Raw genomic sequence first — 27,515 nt, 5'->3', positions numbered from 1 at the left:
TTGGTTTCTATAACCTGGAGGGTTGGTACATTCATACCCTGAACACTGCTCATAAAACAGAGGGTTTGCTAAACTTGGAGAAGAATTGAAGTTTAATTATTTGCACGTTTAGAAGAGCAGCTGAGCTGGATGAAAAAGGAGGGATCAGATAATGGGTAGGTGACTCACAAAGATCTGGCATTGAGAGCTCATCTAGTCATGGTTTATTCACATCATAGATGACAGCACAGCAAGCTACATATGAGGAAACATGTTCACAAGAAATGGTGACTGGTTAGTAGAAAAGCAAAGGCCCAAACAGCCTTAGGGTACAGGTATGTACATCTACAAAATGTCAAGCTAACACACAAATAAGTTGTCAGAAGTTTAATACTGGCTTTACATCTGAAGCATTAAAATACCAGGGGATAGAAATAAAGTTTCAGTTTCACCTTGGTCAGAACACACCTAAGTACTGTAAACAATACTTGTCAACAGGGTACACAGAGAGAGCAACACAAGTGAACTGAAGTGCAAGATTTTCCTCTTTGAGACTTTGGAGTCTGTCCTCTATTCCACATGTTCTCAGCAGTTCCACACATCATGTTACAGATTCAACGCAACAAAGAGTAAACTGGGTGAACAGGAATAAAAGTGCTATTAGCTGGCTTGGATGGTATTCAACAATGTTGCCAGACACTGTCTGTGGTTCACCACTCAGATCTACAAGTCATGGAGGATATAAGCTCGATATCACGTGAGCATCCTGGCGTTGGTGGGTATGGGGGGAGGGGGGGAGGGGGGGTTGGGGGGAAATGGGGAGCTTAGAGTTGGTGGAGAAGCTGGAAGGCATTGCATATAATAATGAATCAGCAGCCCAAAGTTAAAAATCATACTGAATTCTAGGAAATGCAACATCTATAAAGCTTGAAAATGACTTGATCAAAGCTTTCTGAAAATATTAAGGATCACAAACAGGATTGATCAGGGCAAAAGTATTTCCATTTGTTGGGTGGTCTAGGACTAGATGGCAGATTCAAAAAATAACAATGCATGTCAGTGTATAAATCAAAAATCTTTCCAAAAACTAAAGTCAATGTATACGTATAAGAGTATAATAATACCAGAGTGGGTGTTAAGAGAAAAAGACACCTACCATTCACCTCACCTATACCCCTCATTATTTTATAAATCTTCAGAAGGTCACCTCTCAACCTCCTATACGCCAGTGGAGAAAAAAAAAAGTCCCAGCATTTCTTTATAACTCAACCCTTCCATTCCCAGCAACATCTTGTTAAATCTCTTCTGAACCTTCTCCAGCTTAATAACATTCTTTCCATAACAGGATGGCTAGAACTTTACATACTTGATCCCTTGTAATAAAAGGTGCCAGGAAGTAAAACATGCATTTGTGGAGTGGAACAATGTAGGCTGACTGATAAAGCTGGAATAGCATGTAGCAGCTGAAAAGACAGGAGAGCTGAGTCAACCTAAACACTCCAGTGTATACAAAAACATGATTTTGGGAGCCAGATAAATAGGGTCAGTTTATATGCAATGATTTACAAAGGAGCTGATTATTTCACGATTGAAATTAAGAAAGTTCTTATGCAAAGGGTGGTTAAAAATAAATTGGAACACATCTGCAAAATGTGTTAAATTTAAAATTATAAAATTGACTGACACCTTTGGCCCTCAGAAATCTATGGAAATGGGACAGACACAGGTACATAGAGTTGAAAAAAAACAAAAAGTGCTGGAGAATTTCAGCAGACCAGCAACCAGTGGAGAGAGATGCTGAGTTAATATTTTAAGTCCAACACAGCAGACCTGCCAAGCTTCTCCAGCACTTATTTTAGGTTTCAACAATCTGTTATTTTAGGTGCATGGAGTTAAGCTGCTGATTAGACATGAATTAATTGATTGGCAGAATAAGTTCAAGCAGTTAAGTAGCTACTCCTATCTACTTAGTTATAAATTTATAATCAAACAACTCTGACTGTGTCTCTGTGATACAGGCTTTCTCTCACATATGCAAACTAATAACCTCCTTATTCTCAAAAATTTAGTATCGATGTTCAAACTTTTATTCTGCTACTCATTTTTTACTCATTAAGATAAGTTTACAACATGAAAGTGTATTTCAACAAATAACCCTTCAAGCTTAGCTTTTGTGACCATGAACATCCACAATCCTTTATGGGAAAGTGCAGCCTTATTAGTCATCTCAATTAGTTATAGAAATCAGCTTCCTTGCACTGCTTCAAATTTTAAACATATGCTCATTTCCTTGGTGTAAGAAAAAGCACAATGACAAACTAGACTATTTTCATGATTAGGAGATGCCGGTATTGGACTGGGGTGTACAAAGTTAAAAATCACACAACACCAGGTTATAGTCCAACAGGTTTAATTGGAAGCACACTAGCTTTCGGAGCGACGTTCCTTCATCAGGTGATAGTTTTCAGATTATTTTCAAATGACTATTTCAGATTAACACATGGTTTACTCTTCCATTTGTTATCTGGATTGAGCCATCTCTGGACAGCAGTAGTTCTCAGCAATCACACAAACATTTTCCTCATTAGGCCAAGCCGATTTACCTTAATTTCCTTCTTTCGTGACTCCTCATTGTTTTCTGCCTCCTCATGTTCTCGGACACCCTGAGTCAAGTTGGTATAGTTTGCCAGTCTGTTAAGCAGGGAGGAGACCATTGGGTTCCTGTCCATTTCTTCCTGTTGAGCAAGATGAGGACTTTTATTTTCACTACAACAATCAATACATAGCATATTTTCCTAAATGCACGATACAGATGGATATTAATAGTGCTGGCATTGGCCACTGTTGCAACACACAAACTTGCCATCAAAATCTAGGCTGCCCCCTCTCAGTTCACATTAAATCTCACTCCCCTATTGACCTACATTGGGTCATGGTCAATCAATGCCTGGATTTTAAATTTCTCATCCTGGTTTTCAAATCCCTCTGTGGCCCAGTCTTTCCCAATCTGTGCTACTAGTGATGAAAGAGGTAACAGAAACAATATGGTCCAGGATTCCTAATCAAATCCCTTGCACGCTGATTGAAAAAAAATGGTAGATGTTGGTTTTGTGGAGCTTTGCACTCTCTTGGCCAGATGAGACGAATACGTGGTGGGGAGGGGGGGGGGCGGAGAAGAAAAATGACAAATTTAAAATACAAGAAACACACTTCTAATACATGGAGATCAAGGAAGATTCAAATTGTTGAATGAGTTGGGAATGGCTGTTAAATAGTATGTCATTGCCTATTACTAGGTTAATGACATCATAATGTCCCTTCCAAATTTACATTTAGTTATATATTACAGCACTGACCCAGAATAGGCAGTATCTCCTGGCTACAGGGAGTAATTAGAGTATTACAAGCTGACATGGACAATTACCATTATAAATGAGAACACAATAATTTATAACAGAAACATAAGCATGACAAAAAAAAACTACTTTTGAAAAAAGTCTGAATCATGTAACCAAGCCCTGCTCTAATTATCCTCTTCCTCCAGTCTTTTTTTTAGAAACAACCTCAAGACTAGATCCCCTCACATGTAATGCAATGCAAGGTTGACTAAGTTAATTTACAATTTCTTTAAAAACTTTTCAAATACCATCCTAAATCTCCACTTCAGCATCCAATATACCTCCCAACATGGACTTGCAGCTTGGCTTTATTTGCAAACTGTCAAGCTCTCCAACTGCAAATGTGCAAGAGAGTACACAATATTGCACCTCATCCTTGCAACAGCCACACTAAACAAGTCCAACAGGAGGAATGGATACAAATCACATGCAAAACTTTCACTGCTCCCTTTGGGTGAGGAAAAAACAATTCCAACATGAGCTGGTCAAGTCAGAGAATGCAAAATTAATGTACATGAGACCTTATGTTATGGTTGAACTCAACATTAGTCACAGCTTTCAATAAATGAATCATCAGGGAGTTTATAATCTAACTATGTTGCAGCAGTGGAGTTATCTAGCAATCGGATTCATGCTTTTTTTCTGCAATTTTCCACCCAGATGTTGCAGCAGGACTAGTCATTCCTTTGCAATGATTGGATGTATAATATACACTTGTTCTAAATTATGGAATGCTTCAACATCGTTGTACTAAGTTGCTTCATCATTGCATTTAAGAAATGATAAAAAGGCTTTTTTTTCTAAGCACAAATCAGTATTCACCCATGTATGGATTATATGAAGATTTTAAAAAAATAGAATTCAGATTCTCAATTGGTCTTTATCCCTCATATCCAGATTATTGACAATAGTTCAACCAAGAGGAGCTTATCCCTATACTGGTACTTGGATGCATACTAATTTTTGTGCTTGAAAACAAAATGTACTTTTATCATTTGCTTCAGCACTGCATTTAAGGACTTGATAAAACATTCCATAAAGTAGAGTTAGATTTTTTTAAAAAATCTGGCTATAAAAAGATGGCATCATGAAGCCGCATTAAAAAAAAATGACCCAACTAGTTCATTCATGGGAAAGAAAGCTGCAATTTCTGTCCAAAATAACTTAAAATTATATACCAGACTGCCTTCTGCCAAATAATCTATTTAGTTGCATCACTTTGCTACCAGATTAATAAGGGCCACCATTTTCAAGGCAATAAACACCGGTCACTTAAGTGACTTATCGATGAATAAAAACAGTTTTCACCCATGGGCTGCATTTTCAACTGGGCTGGGTGTAAAGTTACATTTGATCAGCTGCCTGTTATGGAAGTGAAAGAACTCAGAATATCTTCATAACAGTAGCTGATCACAATTCTGGCATAGCAGCTTTAAACTCTTTTGCAAATTCCAACATCCCATTCAAAACATGGATCACAAAGATCTTGGCTTTCATTGCCCAACATATGCCCATAATACATTCATCCACCCACTTACATTTGCAATTATTCCTGTCTTTTCAGAGTTAAAACCTCAGCTGCCCATATCCTGATCTGCAAGCAATCATCCTTCACCAGTTTGGCAAGCAGTCCGAGCTAACTATTAAGCAACATCTCAATTTTAAGATGCCTGTTAACATTGTCAAATCCCTCTATGACCTTGACCACTCCTATCCTAAAATTCCCCAAACCCACTGAGATTTCTGTACTCAGTTTCTGGTCTACAGTATAATTAATTTCAAATCACTAGCATTGGCTCGAGGCCCAAAACTCTGACCTTCCTTCTGACAATTCTGCCTCCCTCCTCATTTAAAACCACTTGTTGAAACCTATATCATTGACTAAGCTTTTAATCACCTAGCATATGTAGTTTGATAACACTTCTGCAATGCCTTAGGACATCTCATGACATTAAAAGTAAGACCATAGCTGCAGAAATTAGGCCAACTGACCCAGCGAGTCTGCTCCACCATTCGCTCATGGCTGATAGGTTTTCCAACCCCATTTTCACACTTTCCTCCTGTAACCTTTGATCCCATTGGCAATCTAGAACTTATCTATCTCAGTCTTAAATATATTAAATTATCTGCCCTCTACAGCCCTCTGTGGCAATGAATTCCACAGATTCACTGTTCTGATGAATGTTCCTCCTTATCTACATTCTAAAGGGTCTTCCCTTTACTCTAAGGATGTGCCCTCAGGTCCTCATCTCCCCTGCCAATAGAAAAATCTTCCCGACATTCATTGTGTCCAAACAGTTTAGTATTCTATAAGTTTCAATCAGATTCATGGGCGACACAATGGCACAGTGGTTAGCACTGCTGCCTCACAGCGCCAGAGACCTGGGTTCAATTTCTGCCTCAGGCAACTGTCTGTGTAGAGTTTGCACATTCTCCGTGTCTGCGTGTGCTCTGGTTTCCTCCCACAGTCCAAAAATGTGCAGGTTAGGTGAATTGACCATGCTAAATTGGCCGAAGCGTTAGGTGAAGGGGTAAATGTAGGGGAATGGGTCTGGGTGGGTTGCTCTTCAGAGGGTCGGTGTGGACTTGTTGGGTGAAGGGCCTGTTTCCACATTAAGTAATCTAATCTAATTCCCCCTCTAATCCTTCTAAACTCCATCAAGTATAGTCCCAGAGTCCTCAAACATTTCTCATATGTTAAGCCTTTCATTCCTGGGATCATTCTCATGAACCTCCTCTAGTCCCGCTCCAGGGCCAATACATCCTTCCAGAGGTACGGGACCCAAAATTGCTCACAATATTCTAAATGTGGTCTGACCAGAGCCTTAGAAAGCCTCAGAAATACACTCCTGCTTTTATATTTAGTCAATGACAACATTGTATTTGCCTTCCTAATTACCGACTCAACCTGCATGCTTACCTTGATAGAATCCAGGACTAGGTCTCCAGATTTTAATTTTCTCTTCATTAAGAAAATAGTCCATGCTTCTATTCTTCTACCAAAACTGCATCACCTCACACTTTACCATTATATTTCATCTGCCACTTCTTTGTCCACTCTCCTAACCTATCTGCAGCCTCCCTGTCTCAATACTACCTGCCCTCCAACTATCTTTGTATCACCTGCAAACGTAGCCATAATGCCCTCAGTTCCTTCATCCAGACCATTAATGCATTAAGTGAAAAGGTGTGGTCCTAACACTCATCTTTGTGGAATACCACTATTCACTGGCTTCCATTCAGAGAAGGACCCTTTTATCCCCACTCTCTACCTTCAGCCAGCCAGCCAGCCAGCCAGCCAGCCAGCCAATCTTCTATCCATGCTAGGCACCTTGCCTCTAACACCATGGGCCCTTATTTTACTTAACAGCCTCCTGTGCAGCACCTTATCAAAGGCCTTCTGGAAGTCCAGATAGATAACATCCATTGGCTCTTCTTGGTCTAACCTGCTCATTACCTCCTCAAAGAATTCTAGCAGATTTATCAGGCATGACCTCCCCTTGATGAATTCATGCTGACTTTGCCCTACTTTACAATGCACTTCCAAGTTTTCAGAAATCCCAATCCTTCACTACCGACTCCAAAATCTAACCAACGACTGAGCTCAGGCTAATCAGCCTATAATTTCCTGTCTTTTGCCTTACTCCCTTCTGAAACAATGGGATTACATTAGCAATTTTCTAGTCCTCTGGGACCCTCCCTGACTCCAGTGATACCAGAAAGATCACTACTAAAGGCTCCACTATCTCCTTCCAAACTCTAGGGTGTAGCACATCTGGTCCAAATGATTTGTCGACTGTCAGACCTTTCAGTTTTTCTAGCACCTTCTCCTTGGCAATGGCCACCGTACTCATTTCTGCCCTCCAACCCACTTGAATCTTTGGGATATTAGTTGTGTCTTCCACCATGAAGACTGACATAAAGCACTCATTCAGTTCCTCGGCCATTTCTTTGTTCCCCATTACCAGCTCACCAGCATCACTTTCCAGCAGCCCAATGTCCACATTTGCCTCTCTTTTGGCCTTAATATACCCAAAGAAACTCTTGCAATCTTCCCTAATATTACTGGCTAGTTTACCCTCATATTTAATCTTCTCCCTCCTTATTTCTTTTATCGTTGTCCTCTGTTGGTCTTTGCAAGTTTCTCAATCCTCTGGCTTCCCACTGCCCTTCGCCACATTATATGTTTTCTTTTTTGCTCTTATGCTGTCCCTAACTTCTCGGGTCAGCCATGGTTGCCTCAACCTCCCTTTGGTGGTGTTCTTTGCCCTCAGGATGAATTTTTGCAGCGTCTCCCGAATTACTCCCAGAAACTCCTGCCATTGCTGTTCCAATGTCTTTCCTGCTAGGCTCCTGTCCCAGTCAATTTTGGCCAGCTCCTCCCTCATGCCTCTGTAGTCCCCTTTATTCAAATGTAATACAGTTACACCTGATTCCATCTTCTCCCTTTCAAATTGCAGAGTAAATTCTATCACATTATAATGACTGCCCCCCAAGGGTTCCTTCACCTGAAGCTCCCTTATCAAATCTGCCTCATTGCACAATAAATCCAGTATTGCCTGTTCCCTAGTGGACTCCACAATGAGCTGCTCCAAAAAGCCATCTCAAAGTCATTCCACAAATCCCTTTACTTGCAATCCACTACCAACCTTGATTTTCCCAGTCTACCGGCATATTGAAATCCCCCATGATCACTGTAATCTGACCTTTCTTACAAGCCTTTCCTATCTCTTGCTATATCTTTTGCCCCAAATCCTGACTACTCAGTTTGGAGGCCTGTAGACAACTCCCATTATGGTTTTACCATCTTTGCAGTTCCTCCACTCTACCTGCACAGATTCTTCATCATCTGCCTCTACTTCCTTTATTGCTATTGACTTAGTTTCATTTTTTTTTTATACTAATGAAGCAACCCCACCCCCTCTGCCTACCTGCCTGTCTTTTTGATAGGACACACGTTCTTGGATATTTAGCTCCCAGTCCTGAACCCCTTGCAGCCATGTCTCCCATGATGCCCACCACATCATACCTACCAGCTCATTTACCTTATTGTTTATGCTGCGTGCATTCAGATATAACATCTTCAGTCCTGTATTAACCGTCCCTCATCTCATTGTTATTCATTTATCTAGTGTTTGAATTTTGATTCCTGACCTTTTCCAAACACACTGTCCTATTTTGTGTGCTGGAGACTTGAATAACTTCTCCTGCGTTCTCCTTTGTTTTCATATTTTTCAATGAATCCACCCCCTTGTTGTTAACTGCAGCTTTGCTTCACATTGGTCATTATACTTCTTGGAGTTTGACCCTTACCCTCCCTCCCCCTTTCCTAGTTTAAAATCCTGGTGACCACCCTATTTACTCTTCTCACTAGAATACTGGCTGCAGCTCAGTTCAGGTGGAAACCATCCCAGATGCCTCCTGTTCCAATACTGATGCCAGTTTCCTGCACCACTCTTAGTACTATATAAATGCAAGTTGTTGTCCTTTACATTAAATCGACTATGCAGGAAAAAAGACACATTTACCTCAAAAAGTGCCAAGTTTTTTCCTTCGTACATGGTTCCTTTGTCAATGTCTGTACTATTGATGAAAGGACTACTTTCTTTGGGAATTCCATCTCCTAGGGTAAATAAAACGAATACATCAGTACTTGAGGCAAAGAAGAGTTAACAATGTTGATCATTTAATAGTTAGCGTTTTATTACTGTGAATTGCTAATTATAGCAGAGCTAATTTACTTGAATTTGAATATTTTATTCTTCCGAGATCATTTTCATTTGGCAGGATGCACGCAGCTTATTAAAAGCAATTAGCACAATAATCCACCTTGGAAATGTACAGATCTTTTAATGCAATTTCATTTTCACATTATCTAAAATACGTTTAAACAATTCAGAACAATAGAAAACTTTAATTAATATCAAGTACATAACATTTTCAATTCCTTACTCTAACCCATTAAGAATAACCAGTGTTGTGGAACATTTGGTTAGGCTTCAAACAACACTTCACCATAGCAAGATCAGAGTTTTATTAAGCTTGATAGAGCTAGAGTAAGTGCATAATTTGTAGCTAACAGGATAGTCCTCATTTTCCATAAACATACCATGTATTGAATATTATCCAGTAATAACATAACAGATCCGATGTTCTCAATTCCCTGAATGGTGCACTGCCTTTGCTTCATGTTCAAAATCATTGTACAGGAATTATTCAGATTTTGTATCACTATGGTTACCATTTTTTACCAAATCACATTGGGAAAGGGAGCAGCTAAATGTTAACTGGGATTTAACTTTGTCGTTTCAGTTCTACCAAATCTTACATTTTGTCAATGAAAGTTCGTGGAAACACTGAATTAGCAGTTCTGCAGTTTTAAGTATAGAAGTAGTTTAAAATAATAGACTCACTAAGAATTAGGCATCAAAGTTATCATTTCAAACAAAGTTAAAAGACTCATTCAAAAATAGATATCTGTATTTTGTAGTACTCCAACCTGTCCAGCTGTTTCCACCAAGAACTTGGAGGCATTTATATAAAGCAGCTCAGTCCAAACAGCACTGTAGAGTCAAGATTAAAAAATACGACAGTTTTATATTGGTCTGACCTTGTCAGTGCTACAGTGGAAGTGCCCTAGCCACCAAAGGAGGGGGATTGGTGAAGTGGAGGTAGGATTACTTCCAACTTTCCTTCAAAAGTTATTACAAAACTTCTTAAAAATAAATCAGAAGTCCTGTTCTGTCAACGTCTGTGCTTTAACATGTTAAATTGGTAGTTTCATTGTTAATTGCTTTTTACATCTTGTTGTGTCGACTTTGCGTTTTCCTACATCATAACAGTTGCTGCATTTTAAATAGTACTTTGTTGGCTGTGAATTTCTTTGAAACTTCCTGGGGTCTTGAAATTATGTAAATGCATGTTCTTCATTCCATTCACCGATTACACTGCAGTTTCTTGCAACTTGCTGTGTGCAAATGGAAGTGACAACACTTAAAGCAATTAAATAGGTTGCGAAATAGAGTTGTCCCATGAACTAAAAAGCAGTATATAAATCCTTTTTACCAAAAACACTTTCTTGAACTATTTAATTAGTGCGCAGTGGATTGCAATAGATAAATTTAGCTCAAAGCAAAGTTGCCTCTGACATCTCCCATCAATCTCAACTAATTGGCCTCGCAAATTCTTCGATTCAGCTACTAAGCTCCCATTAAATTTATTCACTTCTCTCATTCTGCAACACATCATGAATCTTCTTTTTGACTACTTATTAGGGAAAGTGAAATCACAGGACACAGACAGTCAATGTTTTATATCAAACAATGATCACTAAGCGTAGTACTGAGTTAAAAATATCTTGTTGGCTTAACTTCTACTTTCAAAAGAAAGTTTGCAAAGAAACCACATTCAAACTAGAGCAGGCTATAAGTAAAAAAAAAAGAGCATCTACAGTGAAAAAATTTAGGTTGATATTTGCACATTCCACTTTTACCTCAAGGCCTTCGGTTTGAAACTAGACTAAGCTGTTTAAGAAAGATCAAGACTAAGGAAGTCTCAAGTGAAACAACTGTGGGTAATTTTGATGGAACTTCCACCAACTGCCAGTCCACACATAAAACTGCTACTTTAAATCATTAAATCAATACAGTATGCTCAAGTCTTGGAAGTGGGATTTCTTCCTTCATCAGAAGATTGTGTATAGTATATGCATGTGCATGTTTGGAAATGTTTGAGAGGTGTGCGGTCGGGGTGGGGAAGACAGGGATTATGTTACCACAGCTATAGTTGCTATACTGAATCAGTAGTTAAATTTCCTATACAGCAATTGAATTGGCACAAGCTTGCAGACATAAATTAACAATTCATTTCCTAAAGTAATGGGCATACTTCTACAAAGCCATTCCTTAAACACCATCCACAGGCTGGTATGATCAAAGAGAACGCATTTCCATCACAGACACAGCTGAAACATTTTCACCATTTGCATCTCAGATTTCAATCTCAAAATTTAAAATTTCACCATTGACCCACTGTTCATAACAGCAGCATCCATTGTGTATACCCCCACGTAATAGTTCTTGAACTTAAGCAGTCTTGAATAGAGAGATTCAACATAAATTTTCAAGGAATTTATTAGCCAGTCACTTCAAGGCTCCCTGGTCTCCTGTAGCTGACTATTCCTTTACCAACAGGTATAAAGGAAGTATGTTCTCTCCTTTGCAAGCCTCCTTCTAGTGCCCACCACTGGTCACTCCACAATATCACCCAGCCTGCTTCTCAACCACCCATCTCCACCTGGAGCCCACTTCTCATGCCCACCCACTTGAAGAGCTCATGCTCGAAACGTCGACTCTCCTGCTCCTCTGATGCTGTGCTTTTCCAGCACCACACTTTTTGACTCCCACCCACCTGGAGTCTGATTCTCGTTAGTCTAATTCGCACCCTCATCCTCTCATCGCCCTTGCAGCTGCTACCTCTGCCACGGAGGAAGCCATGCACTTACAACCCAACATAACACTGCCCCATACCTTGCAGGCAGAATACTCAAGGCATCTTCTCCTGACCCAATATAAAGCCAGAACTGCTCCTTTTTCTATCCTTTCCCACATCTAGTACCCAGCAGTTGGCTGTCCCCCTCATCCCCAACCAAAAGACATTTTAAAGACTCAGTAACCCAACTCACAAAGACTCCTTATCCTACCTTGGCAAAAATCAATCTTTGTGACTCATTCATCAAAACCACTTCCCTTCCTAACTTATTTTTGTTCCTTCAATAACAGCCTAGCTCTCTCCTCTGTCTGCAGCTCAGAGTGAACATGAAAGAAAAACAGCCTGTGATTGGAGTAGCAGCTCATCAATTCTGTCAACTTTCTGGGCACAACTTTTCATTAACTGCTCACCCCTTTGATTTTGTTCAGCATTTTGAGCCACTCGGAACAAATTTACTTGCATCCCTGAACGTTTTGAATGCTCCTTCAGACTAACATTGGGAAATCACAAACTCCAAAACGCTGATTTTCTCATTATCTTTCGAGTCTAGTGGTTTCTTCAGTGGCATTGGCAGAGTCAAGTCGGGGTCGGTTCGGTGCCCAGCTGCAATTGGTGGAATCTGCATTGGTGAGGTCCAACGAGACAAGGGTATTGGTGGATGAGAGATGGTGCCAAATGCAGCAACTTTTGTTCCAGCAGCAGGAGCGCAGCAAAGGGGATTCATCCCTGGCTATCAGGCCCATGACTGAGCACTTAACAAGGAGGACTGTGAAGATGGATGTTTCTTTTATTTCATTTTCCTGCCTTTATATTCCACGCGTTGGTTTATTTTTCTGTGTTTTAAGATGGTGCCAGAGAGTGGCGAAACTTAGAAAATATGGTGAAAAACGTGTAAATGAAGATACACGTTGACAATAAATAAACCAAATATTGGGACTAGTTGTTACAAAATACTTTGAAGAGCTAATTTTCTAACATTAGGGCATATTTTAACATATTAATATTAATGTTAAGATAGGAAAGTTTTATTGTAAAAATACCGGATTGAGAACATAGTTCAGGTTGCTATTCCAAAGTAGTTTACAGTGCAAAAGCTACACAATTAGACATGTTGTCTTTGAGATGAGCTGCTTCCACTCCAGGAGATAAAAAGATCATAGCACTGTTAAAAAGGACAATTACTTATCCCAGTTTTCAAACAAAATTTATCTCCAAACTCACACCAAGATAACAGCAATTCATTAGTTAGCTCTCCTTATGGAACACTGCTGTGTGTAAACTGACTACCACGTTTCCTACATTACAATGATGACTGCACTTAGATTGTCTTCAACGTGCGTTGGGAAGTCCTAAAATCATGAAAAGGTGCTATACAAATGCAAGCTATTTTCCTGCAAATTAAATCAGTCTTGTACATACAGTGAATGTTTACAAGCCAAGCTTGTATGTACTTTCACATTCATCATGAAAACCAAGTCCACGGCTCTCACACATGGGCATTTCTGGTGCACAGCCAAGATTTAATGATTCTGCTGACTGTTTCAGTTAGATTTCTAGTTCAATGGTTCACAAGGTCAGCTAGAGGCAAGGCCTGTTTCTCACTAACCTTTATTGGCTCTGGGATCAACAACACCAAGTTTAAAATTATTATTATTGTTTTCGAATCCCTTGCCCCTCTCGCCCATCTCTAATCAGCCCAATGACTCAAAGATTTATGTTCCTCCCATTCCAACCTCTTGGGTGATGTGATCTGCACAGTCCAGCCATTTGATGGCTGTACTTTCAGCTGTCAAGCCCAGTTTTACTGTCTCTTTCTCCTCCTTTCAAGATTCTCTAAAAACCTCTGGTCTTTGACTGAGCTTTTACACATTTCATGTCTCACCTTAATACCACGACTGGATCAACTTGTGTTCGTTAATGCTCCAATGACTAAGAATGTTACACTGTGTCAACACTACTACATAGACAATATTGTGCACTAAATCAATGGCACCACTCATTTTCAACACATTTAAAAGCAGTATATTAAAAAAAGGTACACAATGAAAGGATACTGTGATTTGAGTCATCATAGAATAATAGGAGTCATGTATGGAGCATAACAGACCAACATTAACCAGATAGTCCAAGGGCCTATTTCTGAGCTGCATAAGCGATGCCGGAAATTCCCAAACTATGGGTTGAGACTGCTCCTATTCGATTATGTCCACCTGAAGTCTTAGTCTCAGTCTCCGTCTCCAGGACACTGGTTACTGCCCATGGCTGCTTCACGGAGTCTTGAACCTAGCAGCAGTCTCCACCACTGAGCAGTGACCTGAGACCAACCCAATCACACTACTGCTGCAAAACAAGCTAGTCGCCAATATCAACCATCTCAAACCCTCAGCCTAAACTTCCTTGTCAAGAATCATAAGCTGGAACCTCTCCATTATGGAATGATGAGTGTAGAAAATGTGAGTTCAGGTATATTAAAACTGATTTACATATACAGGATTGTGGGTTTGTCTATAATATGCAAACTTTACTTAAGCCTATGCCCCCTGAGTTCTGAATGATCAAAGGGACAGGAGTTTTTTTTTAAAAAACAGGGGAGGTGGGAAACATTTTCACCCAGATGGTGGTGGGAATCTGGAACTCACTGCCTGTACAGCTGTTTAAGGTAGAATCCCTCTCAACATTTAATTATTAGGGGTGCACGTGCAATATTGAGGCATACAAGCCAATAGGCCAAGTACTGGAAAATGGTTAAATCCTTGTTTTGAACAACACAGACCCGATGGGCTGAAGAGCCTTTTCTTTGTGCTGCAGACCCCTATGACTCCATGTCTGTATGCTGTCCGACTGCCTTTGTTTCTGTTGTCAACTGGGGTTGTGTCAAATAGCAAGTTTCTAATGGGGTCCTACTGCAAACTGCAACTTCTCTCAATTCAGTAGCATAGAGATTTACAATCACTGGTTTGCCCAATTTAAGACAACACAAACAAACCCTCATTTTAAAAACAACGTGAACTCTGGGAATAAAAACAAGATTTCGTCAATACTCAACAAGTCTCACTTAACCTTTTTAGTCAATGACCTAGTGAAGGGTCAGTGAACTGAAACATTAACCCTGCTCTGCTCTCAACAGACACTGTCTGGCCCAAACACTTCCAGTATTGTCTGTTTCCATTTAATTCTGACTGATTTATATTTATATAGTAATGGATTATACTGGTAAATTAGTCTTAGGCTACATACAAAATACTACATAGGCACCTCATTTGCAGTGGAAAGAAAATTGGACAAATTATAAAACTGGCCATCAACCTGTGTTGTATTAAAGACCCAGATGTCAAAACAAAAATAAGAGTCTTGGAAGTTCCGTCTGAACTAAGAACTGGTCTTTATTTCAGGTAAGTTCCAGATTTCCACCACCATGAAAAAGTGCTTCCCGATTTCATTCCTAAATGGCCCGTTTCTGTTAGATTGCACTTTGTTCTGGATTCTTCTACCAGATGAAACGCTCTCAAACTGCTGATCAAATCTGCAAATAATTAAGCTCCTTGATTAGATCAACACCTAAAGCTTAACTGAAGGATACACTTATCAGGTTTATACAACCTGCCCCAAATTACCCCTTTAAACTCCAGTTTCATCCCAACAAATCTGTGCTACAACCTGGACTATCCTTAGATTAGATTCTCTACAATATGGAAACAGGCCCTTCGGCCCAACATGTCCAGACCGACCCTCCGAAGAGTAAATCATCCAGACCTATTCCCCCATCCTATATTTACCTCTGATTAATGCACTTAACACTACGGGCAATTTAGCATGGCCAATCTACCTAACCTGTATATCTTTGGATTGTGGGAGGAAACCGGAGCACCCGGATGAAACCCACGTGGCACGGGGAGAATGTGCAAACACCACACAGACAGTCACCAGAGGCAGGAATCAAACTCGGGTTCCTGGCGCTGTGAGGCAACGGTGCTAACCACTGAGCCACTATGCCACCCCTTCTGTGAAATTCCTTCTGGAAGTTCAGTAAATGGAAACCAAACTGGTGTACAGATAACTGCAGTGTGTTCTGTAACTGAAGTGTTACTTCCTTGCTTTATAATCCAGTCTAGAGATGAAGTTCAACATTCCACAAACCTTTCTGGATTAGCGTTTGTACTAGTTCACTAGCTTTTACTGATCTGAATACAGAGGTTGTCTTGCTGAGTGAGAATACAGAGGTTGTCTGCTTCTTTACTGACTTCCACTCACTATCACAGTGATAAATTTGTGAAGACCAGAAAGCTCCGCTGCACACAGATATTGGCAAGCTTTCTAGAAACAGTTTTAAAAGATGGTAGCAACTGCTAAACTTTGCTTTCAAGAGTCCTGTGAAATCAGGAAATGCAATGATTCTGATGATCAGGAACTAATTATCTATTAGGTCAAATCTACTGCACCGGTGCAGGCCGTTCAGCCAATAGATTTATGTTTTACATCAGCTTCCTTTTAGTTGCTGTATCTACCATCACAACCTCCCAGGTTCTCATTAGGGTACTTCAGCTAGTACACCCTCACAATACATCAATGTTGTTGGTCCAGAGACAAATGTGGAGCTTGCTACCAAGTGATGATGATGTAGCTATGCTTATTCCTAACTATCATCAATAAATTTCATCTTATAATTATGATCTAATTTTGAACTTCCCAGAAAATTGGAACCATTTCTACATCTATTCTATTGAGCTTTACAGTTTAAAGTCATCAAAAAAGGTCACGACTCAGCCTTCTCTTTAAGGATTCCAACTGGTTCAGCCTTTCCTCCCAGCCATGATAATTATCCCTGTATATTTATTTTGCACATTTTCACTGATGTACACATATCTCTTGGTTCTTTTGCATGTATAAACCAGCAGTTTTCTGGGGGTTTTCTGCAGATGCAAACGTTAACAAGAAAACCAAAGATCAGATCTGTTGGACATAGTGGTTTATTAACATCTGCAAGAATAACCAGTAAATTGGGTGGAAAATGTTTAACAGTGATAATGGCTGAAGCAAAGAAGAAAATGGAAACAAAGTAGCAACTGTGCCTAACATTATTCCTTAAGAGTTATTGGCATTCCAGGGGCAAACTCCACATTGCTCTGGTTTTCCAAAGCTCAACTCTGGTCATCTAAACTTATCTACATTTTAAAAAATTTTGAACAACTCGCAGAGTCTAGCCTTAGAACAGAACACAACAAACCGTGTTTCTTGCACTCAAAATGTAATTGATTTGAATGGAAACTTGCTACAGATTCATTGACAATGCTTCTTTTGTTATGGCAAATCACAATTAACTAGGAGTGTCTTGCCCACAAACCTGTAAATTTCCCAATTCTAAAATCATTGAAAAGAACATTAAAATATTGAACTGTTTCCTAACTTTATTGGTGCACAATGTAATGAGGGAGTTAAATGATTTACCATTTAAAACATGCATGTGGTAGTACCTAAAATGCTTTAAACACAAAGGCTCTTTGCATATATATTTAGGACAAATCTACATTTAAAATCAGGGACATAATCACTCGTTGCTGTCTGTGCATGATAAAACAAAAATGTTTTAAAACTAGTTTTAAAGACTGAGAAAATTTGATTCACACAAGACAAAATTGGGCAGTCTACAAAAGTATGTGCTCATTTGACCAATTAATTCTTCTTAGAAAACTACTTCAAACTAGCAGAGACTTGAGAGTGACGTCATTTAACCAAGAACAAGAAAGCGTTTTTTTATAAAGGAAGACTTTTCCACGTTAATATTTACACAACCTGCTGATCCATCTCTGAGCCAAAGGAAATAATGTTGCTAAAACTGAGTAGTAGTCCTACGCATATTGTTTCTCAATCATTTTCGTTTCAACCTCATGCTAAAAGATTTAAGACAACAAAAGCTGTGAAACAGGATTGCAGAATCAGATAAGCAAGAGTAGAAGATTTTCACGGTTCATTCGTATTGTGACATGCATCCTCTCAGCAGCAGGCCAAGCTTACAGGATCTAGTCAGATCAGTTTAGCCCATCAGCAATGCTAAATGCTTGAGGCAAAAGGGTGTTCTGCAGTTTGTGGGGAATTATGGACAGTAAGAGGTTTGTGCAGAGATCAGCCTTCGTGAAGCCAAATCAACTCAAATTGCGGACAACAGGTGTTTGCAAATCTCAGTGTAATGGACCTCCAGGCGGGCATTATAACCCCTTGTTGGGAACTGTTTTGGAAATAATAGATGTGCACCAACAATATATATTTCTACAGCCTCCACCTGTAATGTAGGTTTTCAACAAATTTCATACATGGGTTGGGTGCACCCTATAACCAACATTAATTTCCCATTCCAACTGCTCTTAAGCTAGTAGCAAACCACCTACTACAGTCATTGGGGTACAGGGACAGCCACAGTGCTGTTATTGAGAGATCCCCCCACCCCACCCCGCAGAGGTCAGTGAGAAGGAACAACAATATGTAGAATAATAAAATCCTGTAATATGGAAACAGTCCCTCCGAAGAGCATCCCACCCAGACACACCCTAATCTCTGCAACTCTATCCCTCATGGCTAATCCACCAAGCCTGCACACTATGGGCAATTTATCATGACCAAATGACACAACTTCACATTTTAGGCTGTTGGGGGGGGGGGGGGGAAGAGAGGAGGAAGAATTGGAACACCTGGAGGAATCCCACATAGACATGGTGAGGACGTGCAAACTCCACACAGTTGTCACCAGAGGCTGGAATCGCACCCGGATTCCTGACTCTCAGGCAGCAATGCTAACTACACCATCGCAAATGGTAAAGATAGTTTCAAACAATAATGATGCATGGTTTGGAGGAATTTGTAGGAGATGCCCCTGTGCATCTGCTGCCTTCATGTGTCTAGGTGGTAGAAGCGGAGAGTTTGGAATGTACTGTTTGAGTAGTCTTAGTGAGCAGCAGCATTGCTACTATCTACAAAATGCAACAGTGTGCACTAAACATGAATGATAGATGAAGTGGACTGTGAAGGTGGTGAATCGGAGCCATTCAAACAGCTTCTGTTTTGTTCTGGGAGGTGTTACATTTTATGGAGTGTTGTTGGAGCTGTACTGCCCCATGCAAGCAGATTCCATCACACTCCTGACCTGTGCCTTGGAAATGATGGACAGGGCTTGAGGAGTCAGGAGAGGAGTAAAAGAGGCCTTAAATACAAAAAGCAAGTGTTTTACAGGCAAAATAAGTGTCATAGAAGCCAGGCAATCTCAGATGGATTCGAAAAAGCATCTTTGAAGAAGGGGGAGAGAGAGAGAAATTTAGGGAGGGAATTGAAGAGCTCAGGATCTAGATGGCTAAAGGCACAACCATTAACAGTGGGGCAAAAGGGAGTAGGGGGGTAACTGAGAGATGGTTTACTTATTTATTAGAATGGTATGATCCCAATTAGAAATTTATACAGCAAGCAGGGATGTTCAACTTCAGCAGGAAACATACCCATGTTACCCTTATGTTCTCTCCATAGGTGTATTCAGAGGACATTTTAAATCACATGAAATTGGGCAGAAAGTTTTCTATATCAATTAATTGAACAGGACATCCAATTCTGTCAGAGAAATGGAGAAAGAGTAAGGCAAGAGACCTAGTTAGTCACCACAACAAATTCATGCAGTCAAAACTCTAAGATTTGGCCAATTTGACAACACCACATTTATACCCTATGTTCTAACACCAGCTGATGTCTGTTTAGTTGTGTAACTACTGAATGTAAGTCATATCCCAGAATAAAATCTAACACAATGGATTATTTTTGGGTTACTGTGGTGGTCATTCACTGAAACCCATGCACGCAAGGCTGAGATTTAATGTAAAAACAACATAAGTTTATTATTCAAAAAACTATCCAAATATAAAGTGAAAAATCTTAAAGCATATGACAAAACAAAGTTGCATTGGTTCCTGAACAGTATCACTTTACAGCACTTCACATTCAAAGAAATTATCTTCTGTATCAAATTTTCCCCTCTGACCTAAATGCTTCTCCCCTGTCCTGTGAACTGTGAAGTTGCCTTACATGAATACTCACAAAACTGAAAGCTTAGGAGTTTCTCAGCCTTTTAATAACCTGCAAACATTCTTGCTTTGGAAGTTTTACAAGCTAAAAGCTTTGACACCAAGGTAATTGAACCTGTCCTGAATCATCCTTCTACTCCTTTCTCGGAGAAAAACTACATTTGCATCTGAACCAAGTCAGGTCCCCTTAAAAACCTCCATCCTTGGGTTTTCTAAGCTAATAATCAATCAATCAATCAATCAATGACTGTTCTAAACCAAAAAGTAAGTAATATCTTTCAATATTTACTCCTTATCACCAATCCCACAATATAAACAAACAATCTCCCATTAACATTCCAAGAGCTTTTAGTCACCTGCCCTTGGATACGATAGATTAGGGCACAGTTTCTGGAGGACTGTCTAAACTTTTTTTTAAAAAGTCCTTCACAAAAGCAACCACTCATATACCACTAGTTTAGACTCCAAATTCTTCTTTAAAAAAAAACTATAGTCATGCATGTAAAAATCTCACGCTTTCATCACAATGCAGACTTGTAAAGATAGTATTGAGCATCATTTTGATTCCTACAGTTGATACGAGATTGCTTGCATAATGCTGTTGGGCTGTATACTAGCCCAAGGCCTGAAGGGTGTACAAATTGGAGGGCAGCTCCAAGTAGCTGGGTCGTGCTATACCTCTTAACCCTAGTGTACACCTTTGACCACAAGTCAATCAGGCAGTGATCATCACAGAGATCTCGAGACCCTGTGAGAAAAGGAACCTGTTGGATTCATTCCCATACAGACTAGAAAACTCATTTGGCAGACACCTCATCACCAGAACTTACAAACAAGCACCAAAATGTAGTTCATGAGAAAAGCCCTACATCAGATCCTCCTTGCATTCCCAGAGTTTCACCCTTATGCACATGCCCTCAGGGGACTTTGGTGGGCAAGGGATTGCTGTCAACTACCTTATCGAAGTGCCTTTGTAAAGGAGATCTGGAGAGACAGAGATGGCATTGCATGTGTCAAGATTCATCCTGAACAGCTCTGTTGTGCTTTGTGCGCTGGTCCTAGGGAAACACACAGGAACATCAACTGCTCTCAGAAGTCCACCAACTCTGTCCAAGATGTTGTTTAGTTTTCCCGATAACCTGGCATTCCATTGAAAATCGGTGTCCTCAAATGACTGCTGCTACTGCCTAAAGGTCCAGAGCTGGGTGTCGAGTGTCTCACTAATGACTGGGACAGCTGCCGTAGATGGGGAAAATTTGTTATCAAAGGCTTTCCAGCCTTAAATGTATTGAGGGGCTTCCAACAGTAGAATCTTTCAGACCGATACATCAACCATGAAGTGTTACAACATTTGATTTGCTGATTTTCAAGACCAATAGCCAATATTCATTTCATGCCTTTAAAAATGTAGTAAAGCATCAAGGTATTTTACAGAAGCATTCAAAGACAAAACATGTCATCAAGCCATGCAAGATGTTGCAAGGGAATATTATAAATGGTCATTTGGTAGCATAGAGCTGGAGTACTGCTGCAAAACAACAAATTTTGTCAAAGCTTTACATCTTGCATTCATCAAGATAATCTGCAAGAAATAACAATGCAAAGGGAAAATAACCTTTGATGAGCGCAAGACAAAAAGTTTTAACAAAAATGTATTTACATTATTACATTAGATGATTTAAAGACTCAGATTTTAAGCTTTCGGTGAAACTTTATCATCCACCTAAATGGGGCAGCTGAATCTCCAGTTAAAGTTCCTAAACCGTTCTTCTCCAAAAAGAGTGGAAGGGACATATTCTGGTCAAGGCAATTATATTTGAACTAATCATAACAGCTCTCATCACTGTAGAAAAATTAGCCATTTCACTTGACTACTTAAATGACAGCTTTACAATACAAATTCACTCGCTGTAAGGTACTTTTTGAGGGTGTGGAGAAACATTCCTATAGCCCCTGTCCAGAAATAAACTCATTTGTTTCTCAAACATAAAAAGAGAAAGATTTTCAACTATTTGCATCGATATAATCTTTTGTACTTTTTAAAAGGAAGCAAAGAAGAAAAAAAAAAGAGTACAATGAAATGAGCTCAAAGTCGATATTTAAAGAAGCCAACTACATCTGACTGAACATGATTAGGAAATCTGAGCATTTTAGACGTGACAAAACCAGTTCTACTGCCTTTCGACACTCAGCTCTGATCCATGAAGTGGAAAAAAAGGTCAAAGCTCTATTATAATGCACTCAATCCCACACATACAACATCAATCTTCAACTGCAGGTAATTTTTGCTTCTGCTCAGAGAGAATGCTTGAAGCCTGTACATCACAAAAAAAAAGAAATAAAAACGCATAGCATATGCTTTTAACAGGGAACAATGAGTAGTATGGTACTATGCTCTGGAGTAGATAACCTGCTGAAGTGTGGGTCAATCTAGTTACCTTCTTTGGTCAGTATCACGCACTTACTCATTAAAATGATTATACATCGCTGAAAGTATGCTTGAACGCTGCAGCTTTAAAAAAGTAACATTTCTCACCAAGTCATTTTTAGTTAAGCTTACAACTTCGACAACATAAAACAGAAGAAGAAGATTATGTACTTAAACAAAATCCAGCAATACGTAAGTGACATTTTATAAAGAGCAGCATTGGAACAGGGATTAGTCCCTGCCATTTCTCTAAAACTCAAAGTTCCTGACTTGGATCACATTATGGGTAGCATGGTGGCTCAGTGGTTAGCACTGCTACCTCACAGTGCCAGAGACCTGAGTTCGATTCCCGCCTCAGGCAAGTGTCTGTGTGGATTTAGCACATTATTTCGACCGGGTTCCTCCCAGTTTCCTTCCACAATCCAAAGATGTGCAGGTTAGGTGAATTGGCCATGCTAAATTGTCCCATAGTGTTTGGTGCATTAGTCAGAGGGAAATGGGTCTGGGTGAGTTACTCTTCAGAAGGTTGACGTGGACTTGTTGGGCCAAAGGGCCCGTTTCCACACTGTAGGAAATATAATCTTAAAAAAAAAAGTTAGCAAGATAGAATTTCCAACAAAGTCCATGTTGATTATCCTTAATCAGTTCTTACCTTCCAAAGTCATATAAATCCTGTCCCTCATAATAGTTAAGTGCATTAGTCAGGGGTATATACAAGGTAGGGGAATGCGTCAGGGTGGGTTACTCTTCAGAGGGTTAGAGCAGACTTGTTGGGCTGAAAGCCCTGTTTCCACACTGTAGGGAATCTAAATGCATCGAGAACTCCCTTCCCTCTGGCGTCAGTCTTGCCTCAGTCTGTAGCACATTAGCTTCTAAGCACCCTGCTAACACTTTCTGTTAAGTGGTGGTGGCAGTGATTGGGGGGGCTCTCCTTGTCAAAGTTTATCCCACAGACAACAAGAATAGTTTATTCCACTGTAACACTGCTGCTTGCTGCGTGGAAATTGTAATTCAGGGAAGTTGGCAGCCAAAGTATACAGTTCAAAGTTGCCTCATCGGTTCTGAAAAAGATTTAGTGATGCCCTGAAGCTGTGAAAAGCAATGTATAAAATGAACATTTGTCTTTCTCTCCAGAGCATATGGAATGTAAGTACTTCTAAACACTCAATTTCAAATACAAATGCAGGTGCATGGAATTAGTGCCACCTCAAAAGATCCCTTCCAGGTCTCTCACATCCTGAGTCCAACTATTTAACCTGCCACTCCTGTTTAGTTGATGACTCAGAATTGTAGAACTCCCTTCGGAATTGCGTTGTGGGAGTACTTTCTCCACACAGATTGTAAATTGTTGTCATGAACAGTTCAAACATTTGTTCAAAGAACAATGAGGGACTGGCAGCAGTGGGTGATCTGGTTAGCGATACCAATATTCAATTAAAAGAAAAAGGGGAAGGAAAGAAAATAAAACTAGACACATGTGCCATATTGTGCACCACAAAATGAAAAACAACCACAGGCTGATTAGAATATCACAACCCACGGGACTTTGTCCATCCTTTTAGTCACAGGTGGCATGGAGAGGCTCAATTTGAAAAGGAAAAATTTAAATTAATACCCTTGCCAATAAACAAGATGAAAAATAAAAAGTCCACAATTGTCACACAACATTGAACCCAACTGCAAGGATGAGAGGAACATGGAAGATTACAAGAAAAAAGTCAGACAGCTGTTCAGCCACTGAAGCACAACTCACTGTCACTGTGGGATTACCCCGAATTTATACAATATCATCTCTGTCAAATAAACATGATGTACTGCACTGCAATAAAACATTAGGGATATGACTCTACAAATCAATCTGCCAAGAATTGTTGTAAGTCTGGAGAAATTTGATGCTGTTTCAGTGACCCCAGACTCTAATTACTTCATACCTACTTCTGAAAGATCTTAAATAGTTCTGAAATTTTCCAGGAAAGTGTATCTCTTTTACAGAAACGCACAGCAGCTCTCAGTTTCTTCTTCCCTACAGTGAATCTGCCCTACATAATGCATTGTGTTAATAACAAAAACAGGTCACTCAGCTAAATGGGTCTATGCCAGTTTTCATGTTCCACACAGACCTCCTTGTACTGCTCATCTCACCCCACCAACACATTTTGTATTGTTGGTAGTTCACTCAAACTACACACAAAAAGCTTCTGTTCAGGTGTACATTAGTATTCTCAGTAGGAATTCCTATGTCAATCTATACAACACTATCTACGTAACTGGCATTTATGAACCCATGAACAACTGCTCAGCGGCATTTAACTCCACAATTCCAAAAAACATTTCATTGATTACAATAAGCATCACGATTTCCTGAGAATGAAAAAACATTATGTAAATTAAAATTTCTTTCAACTTTAATTGTCGCTTGGGTTGAAGCCTTCTTTGTCTAGAGGTAACTAATTGCCGACAGATGCACCAGTTTCAACATGCAGTTGCTGGATTTAAATGGATCCAAATGTCAGGCACTAAGTGGATAAATCTTTGTTGACAGTATTGCTGCTCCATGAATACCACCTGGAAACATCCATCCGTAAAGCTGGTATTTAGACAAGAATTCTGAGAATTAGTGCAGTCCTTGCCAGTTACTCATCCAACTGAAGCTCAGAATCTGGAACCAAACACCTCAAGACTCGCCCTACTTTTCATGAGTTATCATTGCAAATTGGAACAAGTTCATGATACAATCCCCAAAACTAGCTACAATGACATCATTGTAAAAGGGTGGGAGCACCATGAATCAGACAACTGAAATAAAAGTAGATGATTGCTAGGATTCGATTAAATAGAATCATTGTTACTTTTTTTTTTAATATAAACTCTTGGGTCTACTTGCGAATGCACAAACATTACACACTTAAAAAGGTTTCATTGAGTACCAGGCTGTATTGACCAAAACATTCTTTACTGTCCTGCATTAATGGCTACATTACATTAACCAGGTAATAAACAACAAGGAGAACAGAGGTTAGTATTTGTTAGGGAAAACAGTAGTGATCCATTACTTCACTAGAATTCATCTATTAATGCAGAGAGCACAATTCCAAAATCTTCTAGCCTGAGAAAGATGGAAATACACAGCCAACACCAGCAGAAGGAACCACCAACTGTCAAACTGGCACAAGAGTTGATTAAAAATAGATTGACATAAGTATGACTGAGTGGTTTAAGGTGCTAGTTTTAAGTGGGTTTGAGTTCCATCTGTCTAATTTAGGAGTAGTAGCAAAATACCTAACTGAGTCAGAAAGTCCAGTTTCAATCCATACAATCCAGCTATGCAATACAAAATATCCAACCAGGTTGACTGAAGATAAATACTGATAAAGGGCTTTTGCCCGAAACATCGAATTTTTTGCTCCTCAGATGCTGCCTGAGGAGCTGTGCTTTTCCAGCACCACACTCTCAACTTTAATCTCCAGCATTTGCAGTTCTCATTTTTGCCTTGAAGATAAATACCACTCATTCACTATAGCCCTCAAAACGAAAGACTCATGCTGCTCTGGCCCCTCTTGCTGATACGACTCTTTCTCAAAACCAAGTGAAAACAGATTTCAGTTTGGCAGTTCAATTAGCTGCAAGGCACCTCAGAGATAGCTCTATTCAACATGCTCTTAACAAGGCATGCACAATGAACATTAACTTCTGCAATAGGACCACCAACTCTGAAAGATCAACTTTGGTCTGTCAAAACTCTTTGGTCTTCCAGCAAAAGAAATTGCCCACGACTGAACATAGCAGGCTGGCACGTTTCAAATTCCAGGACTAAAGGATGTAATAACTCTTGGGGCAGCTGCTGCTAAAGGATGCGTGGAAAGGTCACACACTTAATACCTCCTGCCATAGCATTCCGAGCGAGCTGGAATCTCTTGGACAACCTTGGGTTATATGCACGAGACAACCTTTTGCATTACATATCTTGCAAATATAACTGGATTGAAAGTTCGATAAGCAAAACTCAAAATAATTCAACTTATTCACATTCGATCCCTCAAAAAGGAAACCTTCTTTGAATTTGCTGCCCTCTTTTCTCCAACTTATAGTTCCACAGTTCCTCATCCAAAAAGTTCCGGTGATGAATTGAAGACAAGCACAGAAGAATGGCATTCAGATTAAAACGGAGAAATGATAGCAAACAAGCCTCAGGAGAAAAAATCTGAGGAGGACCTGAAGCTTCAATCATAGTGTCTCTAATCTGTTCGAGCACTCCCTCTCTCCTCCTCCTGCTGCTGTTCGTCCAGAAACAAAATCTGTGATTGGAGAAGCAGCAAGGGTGGGAGAAAGAGCCCATGACTGGAGGAGCTGGACCATTGCATGGAAGAACCGGGGTATTGGAGGAACTTTTTCCTTTACAAGAAACATTAGAGACACTATGGGTCACAGAACATTGCTCTTTTTCACATTTGCAGCTTATTTTATTGATTTCTATCCGCAGTCTCCTAATTCTATCTAATAAGGATTTGTAAGACCTCCTCCTGAACTTGGCTTTCATATTTCAATCTACTGCTGGAACATAAAGCCAACAGAAGAAAACCAAACGAGGAGTTAAATCCTTTGCAACAGATTTGCCTTCCTTTATGTTATCCAATAAATTGTTGGCAGATTGAGAGAGAGAGAGATCTGGGGTAAAGGCAGACATGCTATTGTGGGAGAATTTTGGGTATTTTATCCTGTCTCCTGTCGATCTCTTTTTCATACAGAAAAGTGCTTGGCTGAGTACAAGATGTGGAGGTGCCAGTGTTGGACTGGGGGTGGACAAAGTTAAAATTCACAACATCAGGTTATAGTCCAACAGGTTTATTTGGAAGCACAAGCTTTCAGAGTGCTGCCCCTTCATCAGGTAACTAGTGGGGCAGGATCATAGGATACAGAATTTATAGCAAAAGCTAAAGTGTCATACAACTGATGTGATATATCAAACAAACCTAGAGAGTGCTGTTAAGTCTTCAGCGGTCAGGGATATTTGGCCTCAGATCCTCGGGTGACTGTCTTCCAAGGCAGACTTCAGGATATGCAACAGAGGTCGAGCAGAAGCTGATAGCCAAGTTCGGTACCCATGAAGATGGCCTCAACCCGGATCTTGGGATCATATCACACTGCAGGTGACCCCACCTGCAC

At 39.9% G+C, this 27,515-nt stretch overlaps 1 protein-coding gene across 4 annotated transcripts in view; it reads right to left on the bottom strand.

Moving 5' to 3' along the window:
* Positions 1–27,515, bottom strand: part of slc12a7b (solute carrier family 12 member 7b) — a 246,993-nt gene that overhangs the window by 79,011 nt on the left and 140,467 nt on the right. For all 4 annotated transcript variants that reach the window (XM_043719307.1, XM_043719309.1, XM_043719308.1 and 1 more), the window contains exons 2-3: positions 8,906–9,000; positions 2,583–2,714 (exon numbers count right to left, since the gene is read on the bottom strand). In XM_043719307.1, coding sequence (XP_043575242.1) covers positions 2,583–2,714; positions 8,906–9,000 — 227 coding nt within the window. The remainder of the gene's footprint in view (positions 1–2,582; positions 2,715–8,905; positions 9,001–27,515) is intronic.

This window comes from Chiloscyllium plagiosum, chromosome 29 (assembly GCF_004010195.1).
Source record: "Chiloscyllium plagiosum isolate BGI_BamShark_2017 chromosome 29, ASM401019v2, whole genome shotgun sequence".
Lineage (NCBI taxonomy): Eukaryota > Metazoa > Chordata > Chondrichthyes > Orectolobiformes > Hemiscylliidae > Chiloscyllium > Chiloscyllium plagiosum.
The sequence above is the reverse complement of the archived record's forward strand: the minus strand, read 5'-3'. Positions and strand labels throughout refer to the sequence as shown.